The sequence below is a fragment of the Phocoena sinus genome, chromosome 14 (assembly GCF_008692025.1).
Source record: "Phocoena sinus isolate mPhoSin1 chromosome 14, mPhoSin1.pri, whole genome shotgun sequence".
Lineage (NCBI taxonomy): Eukaryota > Metazoa > Chordata > Mammalia > Artiodactyla > Phocoenidae > Phocoena > Phocoena sinus.
Window position 1 is genome coordinate 43,793,280 of NC_045776.1, and position 19,428 is coordinate 43,812,707.

The following is a 19,428-nucleotide window of genomic DNA, read 5'->3' on the forward strand; positions in this document are numbered from 1 at the left end:
AAGGGTGTCATTGGTTTCTCAGTATATCCACTAAGTTAGTGAAATTATTATTGACTTCATTTTACAGACTAGGAAACAAAGCCCAAGAGGATAAGCAATTCTCTGAGTTTACATGCTTTGTGAGGGAGGGATCCATGGCTCTTAGTCTGTTGTTTTTATTCTTGTCTTCTATGCAGTTTTTTTCTGAATTCTTAATCCAGTGTATGCTTTTTATTTTATTTTGCTAATTATATAAACAGATTTATAATTATACAAATTTGTGTAAACTATGTACACATGAAAAGGCTCTTTTTAATGTATAATACTGATTTTTTTAGATCTTAACATTTGCCTGTGATGCCTGCAAAACAGTGACACTACATGTTCCCTCCAAACTAGATGCTGTAAAATATATTGGTAGAGGTAAGAAAGTGCCAAAATATGTACTAAATCCTAATTCGGTATATGATCTTGTAAAATTAGTGTAATCTTTAGGAGGATAACTCTATTGGAACTAATAGTTAAAACTAATATAGTACATTCCAATACTTTTTAAAAAATATATATGGTGTCAATCCAATGAACGGAATATTGTACTTTATTGAAAAACATGATTATATAAAGTAGTTAAAATTGTTTAGTTTGAGTAATTACTAATATTTACATTAGACGAAGGATATGGTATATGTTATAACACGTCTATGAAATTGAGAAATAGTATTGAAACTATTTCTTGAGTTTAAAGGTGTTGTTTTTGGATTTTTATCCTAAAATATTTTGGCATCTTACAACATTTACTTCCACATATTTTGTTTTCCATTATTTTTTTCATATAACTCAAATGTATACCAAAAGATCAGACCAATGAAGACACAGAATACGATGACTATTTAACAACAGATGCAAAGAGTTCAGTAATAATTTAATGTAAAAACTGCCAGTTTTAATCTCTAGATTCTGTTTAACTTATTTTAAGTGTTCTCATGTATTGCTCTGTGGCTAGTTTCAGTTAATAAAGAAAAACTTTTTTGGTGTGAGTTTAATATTCAGACTGTAGAGTTCACATGCTTTGATTTCAGAACAAATGTCTCTTCTTTAAAAGGCTGTGAAGTAGGTATCAGAAGTGACGGATACGTTTAGTTAAGCACAACTGAATTAACCGTATAGTTTCATATATCCTTTTAAAAATGCAAAACTTACAAGTGTCAGTGTAATTAAAGTTTTTGACTGCCCCACCTCAAATGCATAGCTTACTGTTAAAGCTGTATATTGCTTTGTTTTACCTTACAAATGATTGCTCTGTACATTTTCTACAGTTAACCTGAAGGAGTGCTTTAAATCTGCAAATCTAATTCATTCAAGTGATCCTGATTTCCAAATTTTAGAAGATGGTTCAGTCTATACAACAAATGCCATTCTTTTGTCCTCAGCGAAGAGATCTTTTACCGTATTACTTTCCAACACAGAGACCCAAGAAGAGAAGAAAATACTTGTCCTTTTAGAGCAACAAACAGAGGTATACCAAAGTATAAAAATGAAGTATGACGAACTGTTTTCTTCAGGTGGAACTAACATGACCAGGGAAGATGTGAATCAAAAAAGATATGGGATAATTTAGCTTGAAGAAGAATAAAAGTCATGACTCAAGTTAACATTTTTGAAATGGAAAAGGGTTGTTCAACCTATGTTATCACAGGTTATAATTTCTTTTTATTTGGGACTTAAAAGGAGAAATTGGGATATGGGACAGCATGAGAGCTTGAGATTAGACACAGAGAAGCATTTCTTGATCTTCACTGTGGAATAGGTTTCCAAAACAAGAAACATTATTGTTTAAGATATTTGTATATAACTTGGACTTTGTAGCTTTTAATTATTCAAGAACTCATATGGCATGTTAATGACTTAGGATGGTGTCCTACTCTGGGCAGCAGTATAGGGTCATGCCATGGTTAATTACTCTGAGATACATGAGGCATCCAGAGATAGGTCTCATGTATCTTAGCATAATTTTTAGTCTTAGAAAATGGAGGACTATCTTAGGTTAAGGTTTGGACTTCACACATACTTATGACTTTTTGACATCCAAGATCAAAATGACTTCATTCAACCACTGGCCATTACTCATGACAGCTGTTTGAGAGTTGTCACCATGTTTCTCTCCTCGTTCTGACACAGATCTCTCTGTTGGTCCCCTGGCTCTTCCTAGTTGCCGGTGAGTGGAAGACGCTTATGCTAAATTTAGAAGGGCACCTGTCTACTTACATTCTTTGCATATTTCTCCTCCCATGTTTTTGCATGGCAGTGTGGCAACAGTACAGTTTTGTTTTTTTTTTTTCAGTTTTGCTTCTAGGCTTCCAATTTCATCTCTCTCTCTTCCATGTTCCCACCAAGTTATTTTCTCAAGAGGATTGCTGTGATAACAGTTAGGGCAGGGATGTCTTGGTTATTTTTTTTCTAGTATTGACATTTCGTTTGGTTTTCAAGCACTACCATGGTCTTACGCCTCCCCATCTAATCCTCATGAGAGGAGAAAGATGTATTAGAGTTTTAAAGTTTGAAAATAATGTAGTTGTTGGCTTTTAAATAAATAATATTTATTATTAATATTTTTTTGTCTTCTAAATTGAGGTACTGAGGAAAAGGCGTTCTCAAGAAAAAGTTCTAATACGTGCCAAGAGAAGATGGGCTCCTATTCCTTGTTCAGTGTCTGAGAATTCCTTGGGTCCTTTCCCACTTTTTCTTCAACAGGTATAATTTACTTTCCTTCCACTGTGAGAGTCTATGGTTTCCATCTTTGTAAAAAATTTAGACAATGAGTATGCAGTTATTTAAAAAGTATGTGTGTATGAATGTATGGGTGAGTATGTCTATCATATGTTTCAATATATGGTATAAATGCATCTCTGTATACCTACGTATAGTTTTTTTTTGCAGTTTTAATCATGCAAAAGCCATTTATAAAACTGTAAAACCCATATAGCACTGTCAAACACATGCTTCCTTAATGAATTTTCATATCATCAAGGGTATCTCAGAGCCTGGGCATAGTCTAGAAAATCCCAAAACGCCTTCCGTAACAAAGGATGAAATTGTTGATAACAGGTCAAATGCCATGAAGGGGAAAGACACGTACACCTTTCCATGGTTTCTTCCCAGGTCCACTGCTTAAATCATACTGGATCCACATTTTCTCTCCCCTGTTTCATTTTTAGTGGAAACCCCAGCAAATCTTCTTTCCTTCCTCCCTTATCAGTGGTCACTACCATTCAGTCTAGCTCTTAGGTTTCTTTTCCCCCAGTTCTTGAAATGGTGAGAGAGAATCCTTGTTTATATCCCATCAACAAATTCAATGCAGCTGAGAAAAGAGCATTTTAAAGTTGAGAAAGAAATTGTTAGAAAATAATTGTTAGTCATCCTAATAGATAAGGATCCTACTAAGAGGGTGAAAACAATTTGGAAAAAAATTTTTTTTGAATCAAATACCAAAGTAGCACACTTGCCAGGATATTACGTCATTTCCATTTTCATCCTCCCATTTAGCCCCTATAATAGAGAAGATGCTGAGAAATAACAAAAACTAATTAAGGAAACCACTTTCCAAATGTTTGCCTGCCGACAGTATACTTTAAACTCAGTGTCTCAAATATTATGTTATATATAATAAAACTTGAGGTGTAAAACTTTGACAGAAGGATAACTTTTCATGCTCAGAATACTTTGTTATCTAAGACAGGGAAAGTCCAAAATGCTTGATCCATGTAGTTACATGTAGCCTTTAAAGTACTTCTTAGTTATTCCGGAAAGCTAAGATGCTATTGCATTATTTTCCTCATGCCTTGCTCTTGAATTTCACAATTATTAGGCTTCCTTATTCTATTGCTGCTTTTTATTCAGACATAATAATAAATTAAAGAGGGCAATTACTTATTGTAGAATGTCAGTATGATTGCATAAGTATATAAATGAAAGTTTTGCTGAAATACAAATTTGTCTTTTATGTATATGATGTCTACTTTCTAGATTCAATCTGATACAGCACAAAACTACACTATTTACTATTCCATAAGTGGGCCTGGAGTTGACAAAGAACCTCTAAATTTATTTTATGTAGAGAGAGATACTGGAAACCTGTTTTGTACTCGTCCTGTAGATCGTGAAAAGTATCCATCTTTTGAGGTAAGTCTAAAGTTTACATATTGTATTAGTAAAATTAAACGTGGCTATTTCGTCTGCCTTCCTCAGTTCGTTTACTCTTGACTGTTTTCTGACTTTTGGCATCCGTGCTCTGGGTATATCTGATAGTACAGACCTGACTGGCAGCAAAAAGAATTTTATAGAATAAATAGCCTTCGATTCTATTAGATTGTTCTGCGAATTACAGTTTACTATTTTTCTTTTCAAAAGAAAAAAAGAGTACCACTTTGAACAGTAGTTATTTATTTGGCAGAAAAGATCTGTGAACCTCTTATGGTACTGAGAGTGATACCATAGGAGGTAAGTCAAGTTCAGAAGTTAAGCCTTGGTACCTTTGCAATGAGAGAAAGTTAACTTGTGGTAAGCAAGTAAGGAGTGTGGACAGTGCTTAACTAGGATAACTAGGTCTTTTCATCATCTGGGCAACCTCCTGTGGTGGGATGAGCGTTAATATATAAGAATTTAACCTAATGTTGTGTTGATTTTCCAACAGGAGCTGGTCATTTTGCTTAACTTAGTTTTAATTATTTTATGTCTATTTTGGATGATGTAATTACTTAGCTTTAGAATTACTACAACATGACCTTCTAAGTACCTGTGATGGTCTGTTCTTTCTATGATAGCTGTTATGAGAAAAATTGGAATTGAAATTCATATTATAAAATCAAAAGAATAAATCACATTCTAGACCCAATGTATAACCACTCATTTGGTCCATTTCTGACTCCCCTTTTTTAAATTAAAAAATTCTTATGAAGAAAGTTATCTAAATACAATCATCAATATGCCTAAAATTCTAATTAGAAAATAAAATAATATCTCAGTTAACTGCACCTGGGGAATTTGGAATCCTAAGAATTCAAAGTTATAAAAGATCCAGAAAATTGTATTTAAAATTCATGCACCTGAAACTTTCAAACAAAGCAAAATAGTTCTCAAGACACTTTCGGGAAAATAATAATAAAAACCCTTACACTCATGAACAACAATACAGCAATGGTGAGGTAACCAAATTTAGCTATGTTATTATATTAGATAAATTTAAACACAAGATGCTATAGTGCACCATGAAATTAACCATCTCTTCTGGCATTAAGGTTATGTTCACATCCAAAAACAGTAACAAATGGTGAAATCCACACTGTGATGCTGAACAGTCTCCAAATGAAAGCCAAAGCGAAAGCAAGTTTGAACCATATTTTTTTTGCTTTTTTTTTTTCAATTTTACTCTCTTCACAGCTAGTTGCCTTTGCAACAACTAAGGATGGATATACTCCAGAATCTCCACTGCCCCTACTAATCAGAATCGAGGATGAGAATGATAACTTCCCAATTTTTACAGAAACAACTTACATTTTTAATGTTTCTGAAAACAGCAGAGTTGGTGAGTACCTACCGTGGCAATATACGGCAACTTAATGTTTAAATTTACTAGCTGAGTTTCACTCTGGCCCCTGGGAGGTGGCACATCCTGCTGCCAAGAACAAGGGACTTGCCAGACAGGTGGCTGTAGGTGGCATTTTACTCTGCCTTTTGCTAGCTGTCTGACATGACCCTGGGCAAGTTTCCTAATCTTGACAAGCCTCGGTTTCCTCATCTGTAAAATGGGATATTAATACACAAGGTTGTTTTGAAGGTTAAATGAAGCACAATATACCTTGAGGGCTAAGCACAGTGCCTGAAAAATAGGAGTGACTCAATGTTACTTTGCCTTCCTGTGTGAGGTAAAATAAATACTTTTAAGAGACCATATTTTCTAAATATTCTAAGAATATTTTTAGAATATTCTTTTCTGAAAAAGAATAAGTCTTTGAGCAATGGATGTCTTGGCCTTGAAGAGAGCTGGCTGATGTTCTATAGTGATTAAATGATAGTATTCTGAGTATTATCATAAAGGTCATGGAGAATAATATATTTTCTCAATCTTCTGAAAATTGACCATTTCAGCTAGGAGTCGGAATGCAGATTTTGAGTCTTCCATTAGAAAGATCTAACTAAACCAAGAATTTTCAGAGCAAACTGACCCATCTGATCAATTTAAGTGTAGGCTTACAAATAGAAAAAGGTTGAAGAATAATTGGAATTCTTTAGTCTAGGAATACAAAGGCCATGGAGGGATATTATCAACATTTATAAATTTATACAATAAATACAGTAAATACAAATATGGTCACCAAATTCCAAAATGTTGGAACGCTGGGATATTTAAAAGTAAGTGCTATTTTATATAGAAGTCTGAAAATGTATAAAACCTATTACTATTATCAATTATGTGGTTCAAAACTTTTTTGTGGTAGATGGAGAGGAGTCAAATAAAGGGAAAGTTGAAACTGTAAAAGTTTTTGAAATTAAAGAGGATTTTTCTATATGTAGGTACTACCGTGGGACAGGTTTGTGCAACTGACGAAGATGAGCCTGACACACTGCACACGCGTCTAATGTACTCCATCATCGAGCAGTTACCAGCATCACGCACCCTCTTTTTTATGCAGCCAGCTACAGGTGTGATCACCACAACATCATCTCAGCTAGACAGAGAGGTAACATAAATATTAACAAATAAAGCCTGATTATCACATGGCTACTTAGCAGTACCTGCATATCTCTGTATACCACCTGCAGATGTGCTTTTGAAAAGCATGTTGTGAATCTGATTTAACAAAAATTATTTTGGGTAGGTTGATGGAGGTCATTGACCTTGCAGTGCTCTGATTTTGAACCACTAATTCATTCTCTCCTGAATTGTATGTTTTATAAAATCAAATTTCCTAATATAAACATATTTATAGTTGTAAAAAACAAGAAATGTCATATATGAAAAGTAAAACTTTCAGAATTTTCTTATCTACAGATAACGATGCTTCTTTTTCTATCTGTGTCATTTCTTCATCAACAATCTCATCTATACTCTTTCCCCTTACATAGATTAAATGAAAAGTTTATCTGTCTCTGATCTCTGGTTTAACATTTTCAGTTGACTGCTAGAAATCCTTATTTGAACATTTCACAGGTACCGAAGATTCAGTACATCTAGAAATGAATTCTTCTTTCCTTCTAAACATGCTCTCCTTCCCATGTTCTCTAGTTAAAATGCCATTAGTACCTTCTTTTCCTTTACACATTTTTTCTAATGTCACCTTGGATTCATGTTCTCAAAATTGTATTTGATGTCTCCTCTTGTAGATCAAATTACTTTCCAAAGCATTTGATATTGACTCCAAAGTGATCGTAACATTCACATTCTGTCCATTTCTACTGCAACTACCCCAGTTTAGTAATTGTTCATTTTGTTATTAAACTATTACCTCCTCCACCAAACCTTTATTCTGGCCTACTTCCTACGTTTATAATCCTTAATATTAAAATATAGTAATATGTGTTTGTCACGTTTTTCTTTGATTCCTAAAACTCATAGCGATTCATTTCCTCTCCGTCTCGCATGGATTAGAGAAGTGGTCTGCAACTTTTCTGGTCTCAGGACCCCTTTACAGTCTTAAATATTATTGGAAATTCCAAAGATCTTTTGTTTATGTGGCTTATATTTATCACTATTTAATCTGTAAGTGTTTAAAACTATAAAAGTTTAAACTATGTATTTATTTACCCAATTAAAATAATATATTACATGTTAATGTAAATAATATTTTTATAAGAAATGATTACATTTCTAAAACAATAAGTAATTTAGTGAGAAGAGTGGCATTATTATGCATTTTCTAAATCTCTTCAATACCTGACTTAGTATAAGACCAATGGATTCTCACATCTCCTGCATTCAGTCTGTTATATAGTTTTAGTCGAAGTATGCAAAGAAAATCCAACATGATATGAAGTTAGAAAAGAGTATGTTAACAGTAATTTCAGATCATTGTGGAGAGTCTTCTTTGATACACCAAATCTTGACAAGTGGTAGTGTCATAAATGTGTTTTGCAATGTGCACTCTGAAGAAGCCTTGTCCATGAACTTTTTTACCTTGTTACATCAAAATACATTGGTCTTTCTTCTGCTATGAGTGCATAGTTTACCATGTGTGATTTTGTAACATCGTGCATTAGTCATATAGGAAATATTGACTCACTGAGTTATGTAGATCCTCCAAATATTGACACATCTAATTAAGCAATATTGGAAAAAATCACCTCCTCATCTCCATTAATATCACGATGGTTCATAAAAGTTTTCCAGAATCCTCATTTTGGCTTGAAAACTCCAATTGACCATTGACAACAAATAGCTGTTTTCCTTGAAATGACATATTCACCTTACCTATGACAAAATGTCTTCCAAATATACCAGTCTGAATAACCATAGGTATCTTTCATGTAAAAATGCTATTCTATGAAAAAAAACCCCGATAGCTAGTTCAGCTTATAAATCAATCACACAAGTACTTTTCCATGAAAAGAACATCATACTATGTTATGCAGAAGTGCTTTATATATACCTCCCATTTCTTTAGATAGACTATGGGTTGAAATCTAATAAAATTTATTAAAATTAATCATTTTTACTGCATTTACAAGGACATTCCTAGGTAAATTTTTAATTTTAATTCAATTTTATAATTTATAATTTATTTTTACCATGAGTACGTGCCAGTGAAGTATGCAATTTCATTTGCAATGCCAATTCATTCAATTGCTGTCACAGCTGTACAAATTATACAGATTCTTCATGGAATTTATGTGCTCAGAAAGAGCAGATTATAGACCAAATTCTCTTTTATCATCAAGCCTTGAATAGATCCTTCTGATAAATCAGTTGAAAACATTTGACTAATGAAGGAGTCTTGGAGTGCTTTTACCCAAGAGAGCTCTGGACTCACTTTCTGATCCCAGGTTTCCAATTTTTTTTATTGTTGGCCTTCAGCCCTTTAAGCTCTTTAAACATCAGAATTTTTCTTCCATCTGAAGATATCACAAGTTAATATTTAGGTCCCAAACTTGATTCCTTTCTTTGTTTTATCAGCCAGTTGATCATTCCCAATAAATCATAGTTTATTACAAACAGAATACATATTCCCTCCCATAAGTAATACTAGTATGAGCTTTTAAAATTTTTTTAATGAAATAAGGCCATGAAGTTTTAACTCTCATGTGACTGATTATGAGAGAAGAGTAAATTGGGAAAAATTGGGTTTGTAAAAAGCATAGTGATCGAGAGAAATATTAGTTTTATTTTAGGTAATACATGAGGGCTAGAAAGTTTAAGAGGTCTAAAGGGAAGAAGGTGGCTTTTTTAAAATAATTAATTAATTAATTTTATTTTTGGCTGCTTTGGGTCTTCATAGCTGCACGAGGGCTTTCTCTAGTTGCGGTAAGTGGGAGCTACTCCGTTGCGGTGCGCGGGCTTCTCATTGCAGTGGCTTCTTTCGTTGCGGAGCATGGGCTCTAGGCACGTGGGCTTCAGTAGTTGTGGCACGCAGGCTCAGTAGTTGTGGCTCGCGGGCTCTAGAGCGCAGGCTCAGTAGCTGTGGCGCACGGGCTTAGTTGCTCCGCGGCATGTGAGATCTTCCCGGACAAGGGCTCGAACCCGTGTCCCTTGCATTGGCAGGTGGATTCTTAACCACTGTGCCATCAGGGAAGCCCAAAGAAGGTAGCTTTTTAAGAGAAGGGTGAATATTCTAGGTGGACAGTTAGGATAGTTTTTTACATATAATTTAGTCTTATGAAAAGAGGTGAATTATAAAGGAAGGTGGTGTTAGAATTTTATAGAAGAGGAAAGCTAGGGAAAAATACGTTTCCAACTGCCCAAGAGTACATTTGTTATTTTTGAACTTGGAAGTAGAACCCAAGCCTCCTAATGTTCAGTCCAGAGACATTATTATTAGTGTTGTTGTTAATCCTTCCATATCTCAACACTTGTGACAAATGAAACCATTATTAGGAGATACACTTTTTTTTTTTTTTTGCGGTACGCAGGCCTCTCACTGTTGTGACCTCTCCCGCCGCGGAGCACAGGCTCCGGACGCGCAGGCTTAGCGGCCATGGCTCACGGGCCCAGCCGCTCCGCGGCGTGTGAGATCTTCCCGGACTGGGGCACGAACCCGTGTCCCCTGCATCGGCAGGCGGACTCTCAACCACTGCGCCACCAGGGAAGCCCGGAGATACACAATTTTTAAAACCAGTGATGAGCCTTCTGTAATCTCTGAAGAACGGAAAACCCTTAAGAACCAGAATCTATTTTCCATGAAGAAGAAAAAATTACATAGCTCCAGAACTTTGTTTTCATGCTAATTTAATGATCTTTTAGTAAATGTAAAGTAAATATTTAAAATCCACCTTTTTTTACAGGAGGATACCTTTATTGCTTCATTACGAGACTGGTATAGTGTAACTGTTGTGTATTTTTGAATATAAGAATGTATTTTGCATAGGAGATAAAGATTTTGATTAATTACTAGGCAATTTAAAATGTACTATGACTATATCTTCTCTTTCTGTTAAGTAATGCTAAAACCAGTTACTTCCATGAGTAGCATTTTCAATTTGAGAAACTACTCTATTTTTGTAAATTAATTGAAAATTACTAGTGTGAGGAAATTGTTCTTCTGCCAGTACATGAAAACTATGAAATCTAATAGTGTACCTCTTAAATTTTGAATGCAAGGGAAATTATAGAGTGTATATTAAGATTTCATTTACAATGTTGCTTTCACTCAGTAATTAATACTTACTTTTCAGGTAACTGATAAATACCAATTGAAAATAAAAGTACAAGACATGGATGGTCAATATTTTGGTTTGCAGACAACTGCAACTTGCATCATTAATATTGGAGATGTGAATGACAACTTGCCAACATTCAACCGTTTATCTGTAAGTGTGTGATATTAATAAAAGAAAAATGTACAATGTAGTGTTAGTTGCTACATATGTGCACCTCCACCCACGCCCCATGATTTCAAATGAAGTATTCCCAGCCACGTGTCAGTAGTTTGGACTTGGGGTTTAAAGTCATGTTAACACAGTACTTTAGAAATTAGAAGAACTGGGCTGACTTTACCTGGTCTTTTATTTTTGTGAGACTTACTAATTAAACTTTTTTTTGTTGTTTTTTATTGTTTTAGTATGAGATATCAGTGGAGGAAAATACAATTGATGTGGAAATCTTACGTGTTGCCGTTACGGATAAGGATTTAATTAATACTGCTAATTGGAGAGCTAATTATACCATTTTAAAGGGCAATAAAAATGGAAATTTTAAAATTGTAACAGATCCCAAAACCAATGAAGGAGTTCTGTATGTGGTTAAGGTAAGAATAACTTAGGAAATTAGTTATTTGTAGCTTATAATGTCACAGATTAGCATACTAGAGTTTAATGAAAAGAAAGGAATTATGGTAAATGTAGGAATAAAATAGATATTTAGGTAAATGTAAACACTATGTTTTTCATATATATAGTGGGATGAATATACAAATTTTGGAGAACATTTTTTTTATAAAGGCATGCTAGTTTAAAATGATTATATATGCATGTTCAATTAATACGATATAGTACCCACTTTGTAACCAGTATCTCTTAACAATTAAAAAACTAGCACAGCTTTGACACCAGTGGGACACTGCCAAACTTTCCTAGTCCATTCTATCTATAGCTGTGTCCAGGAGCCTCTACTTAATTACTGAATTTCCCGGATGATGAGTTATTCCTCGTCAGACCCATAGGGAAGCTGTTTATAGATCTGTTCATCTGTATCCAGTGTACATTACATTCTTAGCTTCCTGGTTCAAAATGGGAATCCTCACCCATTTGAAGATGTAAATACTTCTAAAACCTCTTTCTAATGATATTCTACAGTTATCTCAGAAGACATCACTGCGAATTCAGGAGGCAGAGTTAACCCATAAAGTGATCTGAGCTCTGGCTTTGGACAAAACCATGGGCCTATTTCTTCTGCCTCTAACTAAAACATGATTCTATCCTGGGTCTCTGTAGCTTCCCTCCTGTACATATTCACAAGGAGAATGGATCAAACATGATGAATTCTTTTTTTCTTACAATGATGAAAATTAGCTGCAGTTTGTGGGTTAATTTCTGTTTCAAAACAGCAAAGGGATTGTCCCTTAAATCTTATCTCTTTCTTCAGATATCAGGCAAAATAAAATGAAAACCTTCCATTAAACTTGGTACTACCCATGTTTTAGAGAGTAACTAGGATAAAAGAGATTAAAAAGGAAAGTGTAAAGCCCATAAGCTTTCTATTTTCTTGTCTCTTATCTTTTTTTTTTTTTTTTTTTTTGCGGTACGCGGGCCTCTCACTGTTGTGGCCTCTCCCGTTGCGGAGCACAGGCTCCGGACGCGCAGGCTCAGCGGCCATGGCTCACGGGCCCAGCCGCTCCGCGGCATGTGGGATCTTCCCGGACCGGGGCACGAACCCGTGTCCCCTGCCTCCGCAGGCGGACTCTCAACCACTGCGCCACCAGGGAAGCCCCTCTTGTCTCTTATCTTGAATACAGTTCATAAAATTTGACCCACATTTTCTACCCCAAACCAAGTAGGAATAATTGTACTCATCTCAGAAGGGTAGGAAAAGTGGTTCCAAAATTAATGGACTAGTAAATTACTGTTGATTAGGGTATGGAGTCCCTAAAGTAATATTTCAAATAATATTTCATTAAATACTATCTGAAATCGCCATCGGGACCTATAATATTACTTGTGTTAAATTTGCAGTTGAGGAATTTTTTTTTTTTTTTTTTTTTTGCTGGTTCCACCCAAATGCTCAATCAGTTGAAGGATTTCCCTCCTTCCACCACCATCATATTTGTGGGTATATGTTTAATATTTTCATGACTGTTCCCGACACAGCACTTACATATTTCCACAGCTAACTAGTTACACACTAGTTCACATTGCCAAGTACTATTTCTTGATCTGATTTCCAACACGCTTGCTTTTGTAGCCACTGAATTATGAAGAAAAACAAGAGATGACCCTACAAATCAGTGTAGTTAATGAAGCTCCAAATTTTGCTAGTTCGAGATCAACCGGGAGCATGGCGACAGTCACTGTTAATGTACAAAATCAGGATGAAGGCCCTGAGTGTCGCCCTGCAGTGCAAATTGTTCATATTAAAGAAAATGCACCAGTGAGCACAAAGGTCATTGGATATAAAGCACATGACCCGGAAACAAATAGTAGCAGTGGCATAAGGTACTTGTAATTCTATTTTAGTTGATTTCAAATTTACCATGTTTTTAAAATGTATAACTTATTTTGATACCAGTATTGTAATTTGGCTTATGATCCATTTTGCTATTTTAATTCATCGTTACTTACAGTTATGAGAAATTAAGTGATCCAGAAGGATGGGTCAGTGTTGATGAAAACTCAGGATCAATCACAATTTTAAGAAGCCTGGATAGAGAGGCAAAGACCATCAGAAATGGTATATATAATATTACAATCCTTGCCTCAGACAAAGGTAAGAACTTTGTGTTTAAGCCAGCTGTATACACCCCCAACTACAGACATCCTCAGTTTTTAAACAACATACATTTTTAAGTCAGCTGCATACATTCTCAAAATTTATTTCACCCCAGATGACAAATAGAGCAATTGAGAGGTTTGCTATAATTTATTAACTCATGTCTGCTTTCTAACAGTACCCTCAGTTTTGTATGTAATTATGGTATAAAATAATTTAGTCATAGAAAATACTTGAGACTATAATTTATTAAAATTAAATAATCATTAAAAATTGAGAAAATTACTTTAGAAAAATTAGCTTCAATTTATTTAGTCATATCTCTTAAAATATTCACTTTGACAGGAAAATTTATTACAGAGAGAACATACTTACTGCCTCATAGGTCAGTACTCAAAAAGTTATATCTTTCTACAGGAAACTTGGGGTTAGTATTCTGATATTATAAAATTAGAAAAATTCTCTGAATCCACAAAATCACATAAAATGGAAAATCATTTTCTATGAGCCCTGTAAAATTGGAATGTGAGCACAATGATTAGGAATGAGATCCTTTTACTGCATAAAATATAATTTTACCGTAATATACATTTGAACTTTTTGCCTCTGTAAAATAAATATGTTAACTACAGTAAACTATTATACTATAGCTTGCAAAATTAGAATTTAGAAGTGATTTTGGAAGATGTTTTAGATATTTCAACTTTTTCTATATTAAAGAGAAATGGCTCATATCCATTGATTGAATTGGTAAAGTTGTAATCATTGTTAATTTAACTTCAACCAATTAAAGACTGCCCTTTAAGGCCTCAACTTCCTTTGTCCCTTTGTCAAAACATGCTTTTTGGTCAAAGCAAGTGAAAAGAAGAGAAATAATATGAAAATCAAATCCATTATTTTTACATTTTTAATTGCACTTGGCAAATCGTTTTTATCAATGAGATAAAAATTACTGTCTGGAATGAGAGATTTTGGATGTAATTTTATTCTACATTTTCCTCTGTTGAACAAATGTTTTTATGGCATTTAGAAGAGAGGCACGGTTAATCATCATTGTGGTCGAGAATAAATGTGTAACAGGGCCTTTTCCATTAATTTCTTTTGAAGCTGGTAGGGGATAAATAACTGCACATCTTTTTATTTTCTGAACTGAGATCATACTAAAGTATGCTTTTTATTTGTTTTTGTCTTTTACCTTTTTAAAAATCTATCCTGGCTCATTCCCTCTGAGCCCTCCCAGCTGCTGCTTCCGTACGAGAAATGTTCTCTCCTGTGAGCACTGACCTCAGAGCCTGTGCTCACTCCCTCTCCTACTGTCCTACAGCGCTTGTTTCCTCTTTTTAAAACTCTCCCTCAAGGATTCTATGTCTCAACTTTTCCACACATTTCTCTCTTATCTACATGCATTCTAGCTTTACTTCCTTCTCCTCTTCTAAACAGAGCTCTTTCTTAAGCTTTAAGTTCCATTTCTCTTCTCTTCTCAATCTAACCTCAGTTGGCAGATTCGCCCAGGTGTTTCCTCTGTATAGCTGAGTTTTAGGTTTCTACTTTTGTTGTAAGATTCTGACTTTGGGGAGGAGGAGTGTGCTTTCAAACTTTTAAAAAACATTTATCAGAAGAGTGCCATGCACATAAATCATGGACCCATAGGTGACTCACCTTCCAAGACTTCATTTTAGGAATTGATATTTACCCGTATAGAATTATATTAATATTAGAAGGTGAGCATTGCATGCATACGTTCCAGTGAATAAAAGAATATTATTTATTAACAGATGAAAAGCAGAGCTGTGAAACACTGAGTTAGATGTCTAAAATCTTTGGTTGAAATATTGTCCACTACTCATCACAATGTGCAAAAACAATGGAGTTTATTGAACAACTCTAAGTATTTCATGGAAGGGAAATTCAAGCATTTAGCACCGTGGTAGCACAGCAAACACTGTAGAGGTCAATTTTTTTAAATTAATTAATTTATTTTTGGCTGCGTTGGGCCTCCGTTGCTGCGCGCGGGCTTTCTCTAGTTGCGGCGGGTGGGGGCTACTCTTTGTTGTGGTGCGCGGGCTTCTCATTGCAGTGGCTTGTCTTTGTTGCAGAGAGCGGGCTCTAGGCGCGCGGGCTCTAGGGCACAGGCTCAGTAGTTGTGGCGCACAGGCTTAGTTGCTGCGCAGCATGTGGGATCTTCCCAGACCAGGGATCGAACCCGTGTTCCCTGCGTTGGCAGGTGGATTCTTAACCACTGTGCCACCAGGGAAGTCCCGAGGTCAATTTTTAAAGACTTTATAATTAACCAGATTTAATCAGTAAGACATGTGTTTTCAACTCCATGTGTGGCCTCAAATGGAAAGAAATGGTCAAGACATCTTGCAATCCCAATTTTCAGAGAGAGCAAGAAAATACCACATGGCATAAGAACGCGAGAATTTGAGAGACGAGATTATTGTGTCCTAATAGAAAAGTTTCTCAGATGGATAAAATACATGTATACATGTCTCCCTGCTTCCTTTGTGTCTCTGTCTTTTCTTTAAAAGTTGTCCAGGGCTTCCCTGGTGGTGCAGTGCTTGAGAGTCCGCCTGCCGATGCAGGGGACATGGGCTCATGCCCCGGTCTGGGAAGATCCCACATGCCGCGGAGCGGTTAGGCCCGTGAGCCATGGCCACTGAGCCTGCGCGTCCGGAGCCTGTGCTCCTCAACGGGAGAGGCCATAACAGTGAGAAGCCCGCGTACCGCAAAATAAATAAATAAATAAAAGTTATCCAAAGTGAGAGATAGTTGCATTGTTTCTTGTATCTCATTTCTTCTCTCCTAGTTCCCTTTTCTTCCTGCTGAACTATATCCTTTACTAGTTCCTTCAATGGTGCATTGTGGGTGATAAACCCTGTCAGTTTTATTGTTCTGAAAAATATTTTAATATTGTTCTCATGCTTGATTTGATCATTTGACTTGGTTTAGAATTTTGAGTTAACCCCTTCTTTCCCTCAGTACCCTGCAAGTGGTACTCCATCATCTTTTTTTTTTTTTTTTTTCTCCATCATCTTTTGGCATTACTTGTTGCTCATGCATATTCTACTGTCTGTTTAATTATTGTCTCTTTATAGGTAATACATCCAGATAACTTTTATAGTTCCCTAGGTTGTGTTCTATATATAGTTTTAATTCAGTCTTATGCTGAGAATTTATTTTTATTTACCCAGCACTACAGTCAGAATATATTTTAGAAGATCCATTTTTTTTCTTTAATTCTGCGATATTCTCAGCAAGTATTTCTTTGAGTATTACTTCCCTACCGTTCTATTTATCCTTTTTTTCTAGAGTCCCTGTTAGATGAATGTTTATTTCTACTGGAATTTCAGTGTCATTTTCATGCTTATTTAAACAGTTAACCTTCTTTATGCTTTTGAAGATAGCAAATATACGTGTTTCGAAGATATCTTGCATAGAGTGAATTAATCTTCTGATTGTTGATTTTGTTGGTTTTCCTTTAAGCATTAATCTTGCTCATTCAGGCATTTTAATCTGCAAGCTTACATTAAATGGGAGGTATTGGTTTGCCTCTGCTTTTGACTCTTTTCTTTCTTCCATTTTACCTCATAGTGGTCTTGTAGTTGCTTCCACCATATTCTTTTCTGTGGCCCACATTTCAGAACCCCTTCTTAACTTGGTGGGCTATGGCTCCTGTCCCATGATGACCCTGGGAATATCACAGGTTCTTTTGCTGGGTGGAGGCTGTGACTGCACGCCAGTGCCTGGTCTTCCTGCTTTCCTACGTGGGCTGCTTCGTATAAGGCATAGCCCCAGATCGCGGGTGGCACAGGTTTTTGTCATCCTCTTCTCCACCCCTGATGTTCAAGGCCTTCTTATTAAACGGAAAGAATAAATGATTTAGAGACACAAGTCCTGGATTTATGTTCAACTCCAGACTTCACAACCGTGTTACTAATTTGTGGCCGGGACCCATGACCACTTCATTTTTGAATCTCCAGATTTTCCACTGCAGTGCCCTGTACAAAGTAGCTATTCAGTAAGCTTTTATTGAATATGTAGATAGATGAATTCCTTAGGCTACACCTCAGGGTGATTATTCTGATTTGAAAGTGTTTTTCCACTTCTGGAGTCTTGCATGCTTTGAACATTTCCGTGTACTAGTTTTGTTCTAATCTCCCAAATACATGCCTTCTGTCTTTCACTTTTCCTGCCCCCAAATCTTAAGTGTTTTCTAAATGCATATTAAACTCCAAGCTCCCTACGTTGGCTTTCAAGGACCCTTGGTTCTTCTTTCCAGCGTTAGCTCCCACCAGTGTGCCTTCCCCTTCATTATGTCCAGAACATAGGTGTGTGTATGTGCTTTCCCACCTCCTTAAATCTCTTTGTGCTTTTAAATATACCAGAAATATCCTTGTTGGTCCCCTCTTCCTTCCTCTTTTTAAAAATCTGTCAAAGCTCACCTCCATAAAAGTTCCCATGTCTGTTGCAGCTCTTTAGTGAATGAATGACAAATCTAAACAGCAGTTATTTTCTGTACAACCCATTTGAAATTGATAATGTCTTTCTCTTAACTTACCTTAAGGACATAGCCTGGGACTGTGCTTGTCACTCTCATTTATATGGTACAAGTGCCTAATAAGTAATAAATTTTTTGCCATGTGTAATGTCCCAGTGAAAACTCAAAACATTAAAAAATTGTATTTTCATATCCAATTTTCTAGGTAAGAGAACATGTACTGGGACACTAGGGATTATACTTAAAGACGTGAATGATAACGGCCCATTCATACCTCAAAAGACAGTGATAATCTGTAAAACTGTCATGTCATCGGCGGAGATTGTGGCCGTAGATCCCGATGAACCCATACACGGCCCACCCTTTGACTTCAGTTTGGAAGGTGTTTCTGATTCAGGAGTACTTAGAATGTGGAGACTGACAAAAATTAATGGTATGTGTTTTTAAACATTACTTTGTCCTTCTCAGCATCAGGATATCTAAAATATTTTTTTCTTGTTGGAGTAGAAGAATAATTCACTGAATGGTAACCGCCAACAAAAGAACATGAGTTTCTCAGTGTTGATGTGGTGGGAAGTGCCGGTCTCTGATCAGTCCTGTGCCGGGTTTCCCTTTGGTGTTGGGTGAATTCTCATTCGCACTCCACCCCCCACCCGAAACTAGGTCTGATGTAACCACTTCCTGACTTGTGTACCTCCCACCTACACAGAGTCTTCATATGACAGTGGTCTCCTAAGTCATAAGGGAATCCCCATCCCTTGCAGGTATGCTACCCAGGAAGCAGACTCTGAGACAGTCTTTCCAGGCTGAATGTTTATCAAGGAGTTTCCTTGGCATTAATATGTGTGAAAGGAAGGGAAGCAGGATTTAGCAAAAAGAGAAATCAAGCTGTAGCTCAGGCCAAAGGACAGCCTCGGCTGACTCACGGGGAGTCTGAACTAAATGGCCCTTCAGAATGGCCATTCTGTTCTGTGCTTTTACATTGCTTCATCAGTGGGTTGGGCTGCCCGCAGGGATGTGACCTTTGGCAGGAAGGCACAGTCACTGATGGTGCTGATAGCCTCCCAAGCAGCTGGGACAATACATCCCTGATTACAGGGGATCTGGGTATGCATCACAGTGTCCACCATAGGATCCCTTCTTTCTGCACTGCATTGACTTCTGACCATTTCTTGTCTACTGTTTTCTATGTGGGATTCTTCCCCCACTTGGTACCAGTCTGTACTTCTGACTTTACCCATGTTAGAATCTATGGTGACAAGAATGGCAAAGACAAAGGGAACCTCTCTTTGTCCCACCATTGCCTCATTCTCTACGT

General features: G+C 36.2%; 1 protein-coding gene across 5 annotated transcripts in view; it reads left to right on the forward strand.

Moving 5' to 3' along the window:
• Positions 1–19,428, forward strand: part of LOC116739155 (desmocollin-2-like) — a 32,804-nt gene that overhangs the window by 6,725 nt on the left and 6,651 nt on the right. For all 5 annotated transcript variants that reach the window (XM_032603304.1, XM_032603308.1, XM_032603306.1 and 2 more), the window contains exons 2-12: positions 318–402; positions 1,296–1,495; positions 2,611–2,730; positions 4,003–4,158; positions 5,416–5,560; positions 6,550–6,716; positions 10,861–10,995; positions 11,247–11,432; positions 13,085–13,335; positions 13,464–13,606; positions 18,316–18,543. In XM_032603304.1, coding sequence (XP_032459195.1) covers positions 318–402; positions 1,296–1,495; positions 2,611–2,730; positions 4,003–4,158; positions 5,416–5,560; positions 6,550–6,716; positions 10,861–10,995; positions 11,247–11,432; positions 13,085–13,335; positions 13,464–13,606; positions 18,316–18,543 — 1,816 coding nt within the window. The remainder of the gene's footprint in view (positions 1–317; positions 403–1,295; positions 1,496–2,610; positions 2,731–4,002; positions 4,159–5,415; positions 5,561–6,549; positions 6,717–10,860; positions 10,996–11,246; positions 11,433–13,084; positions 13,336–13,463; positions 13,607–18,315; positions 18,544–19,428) is intronic.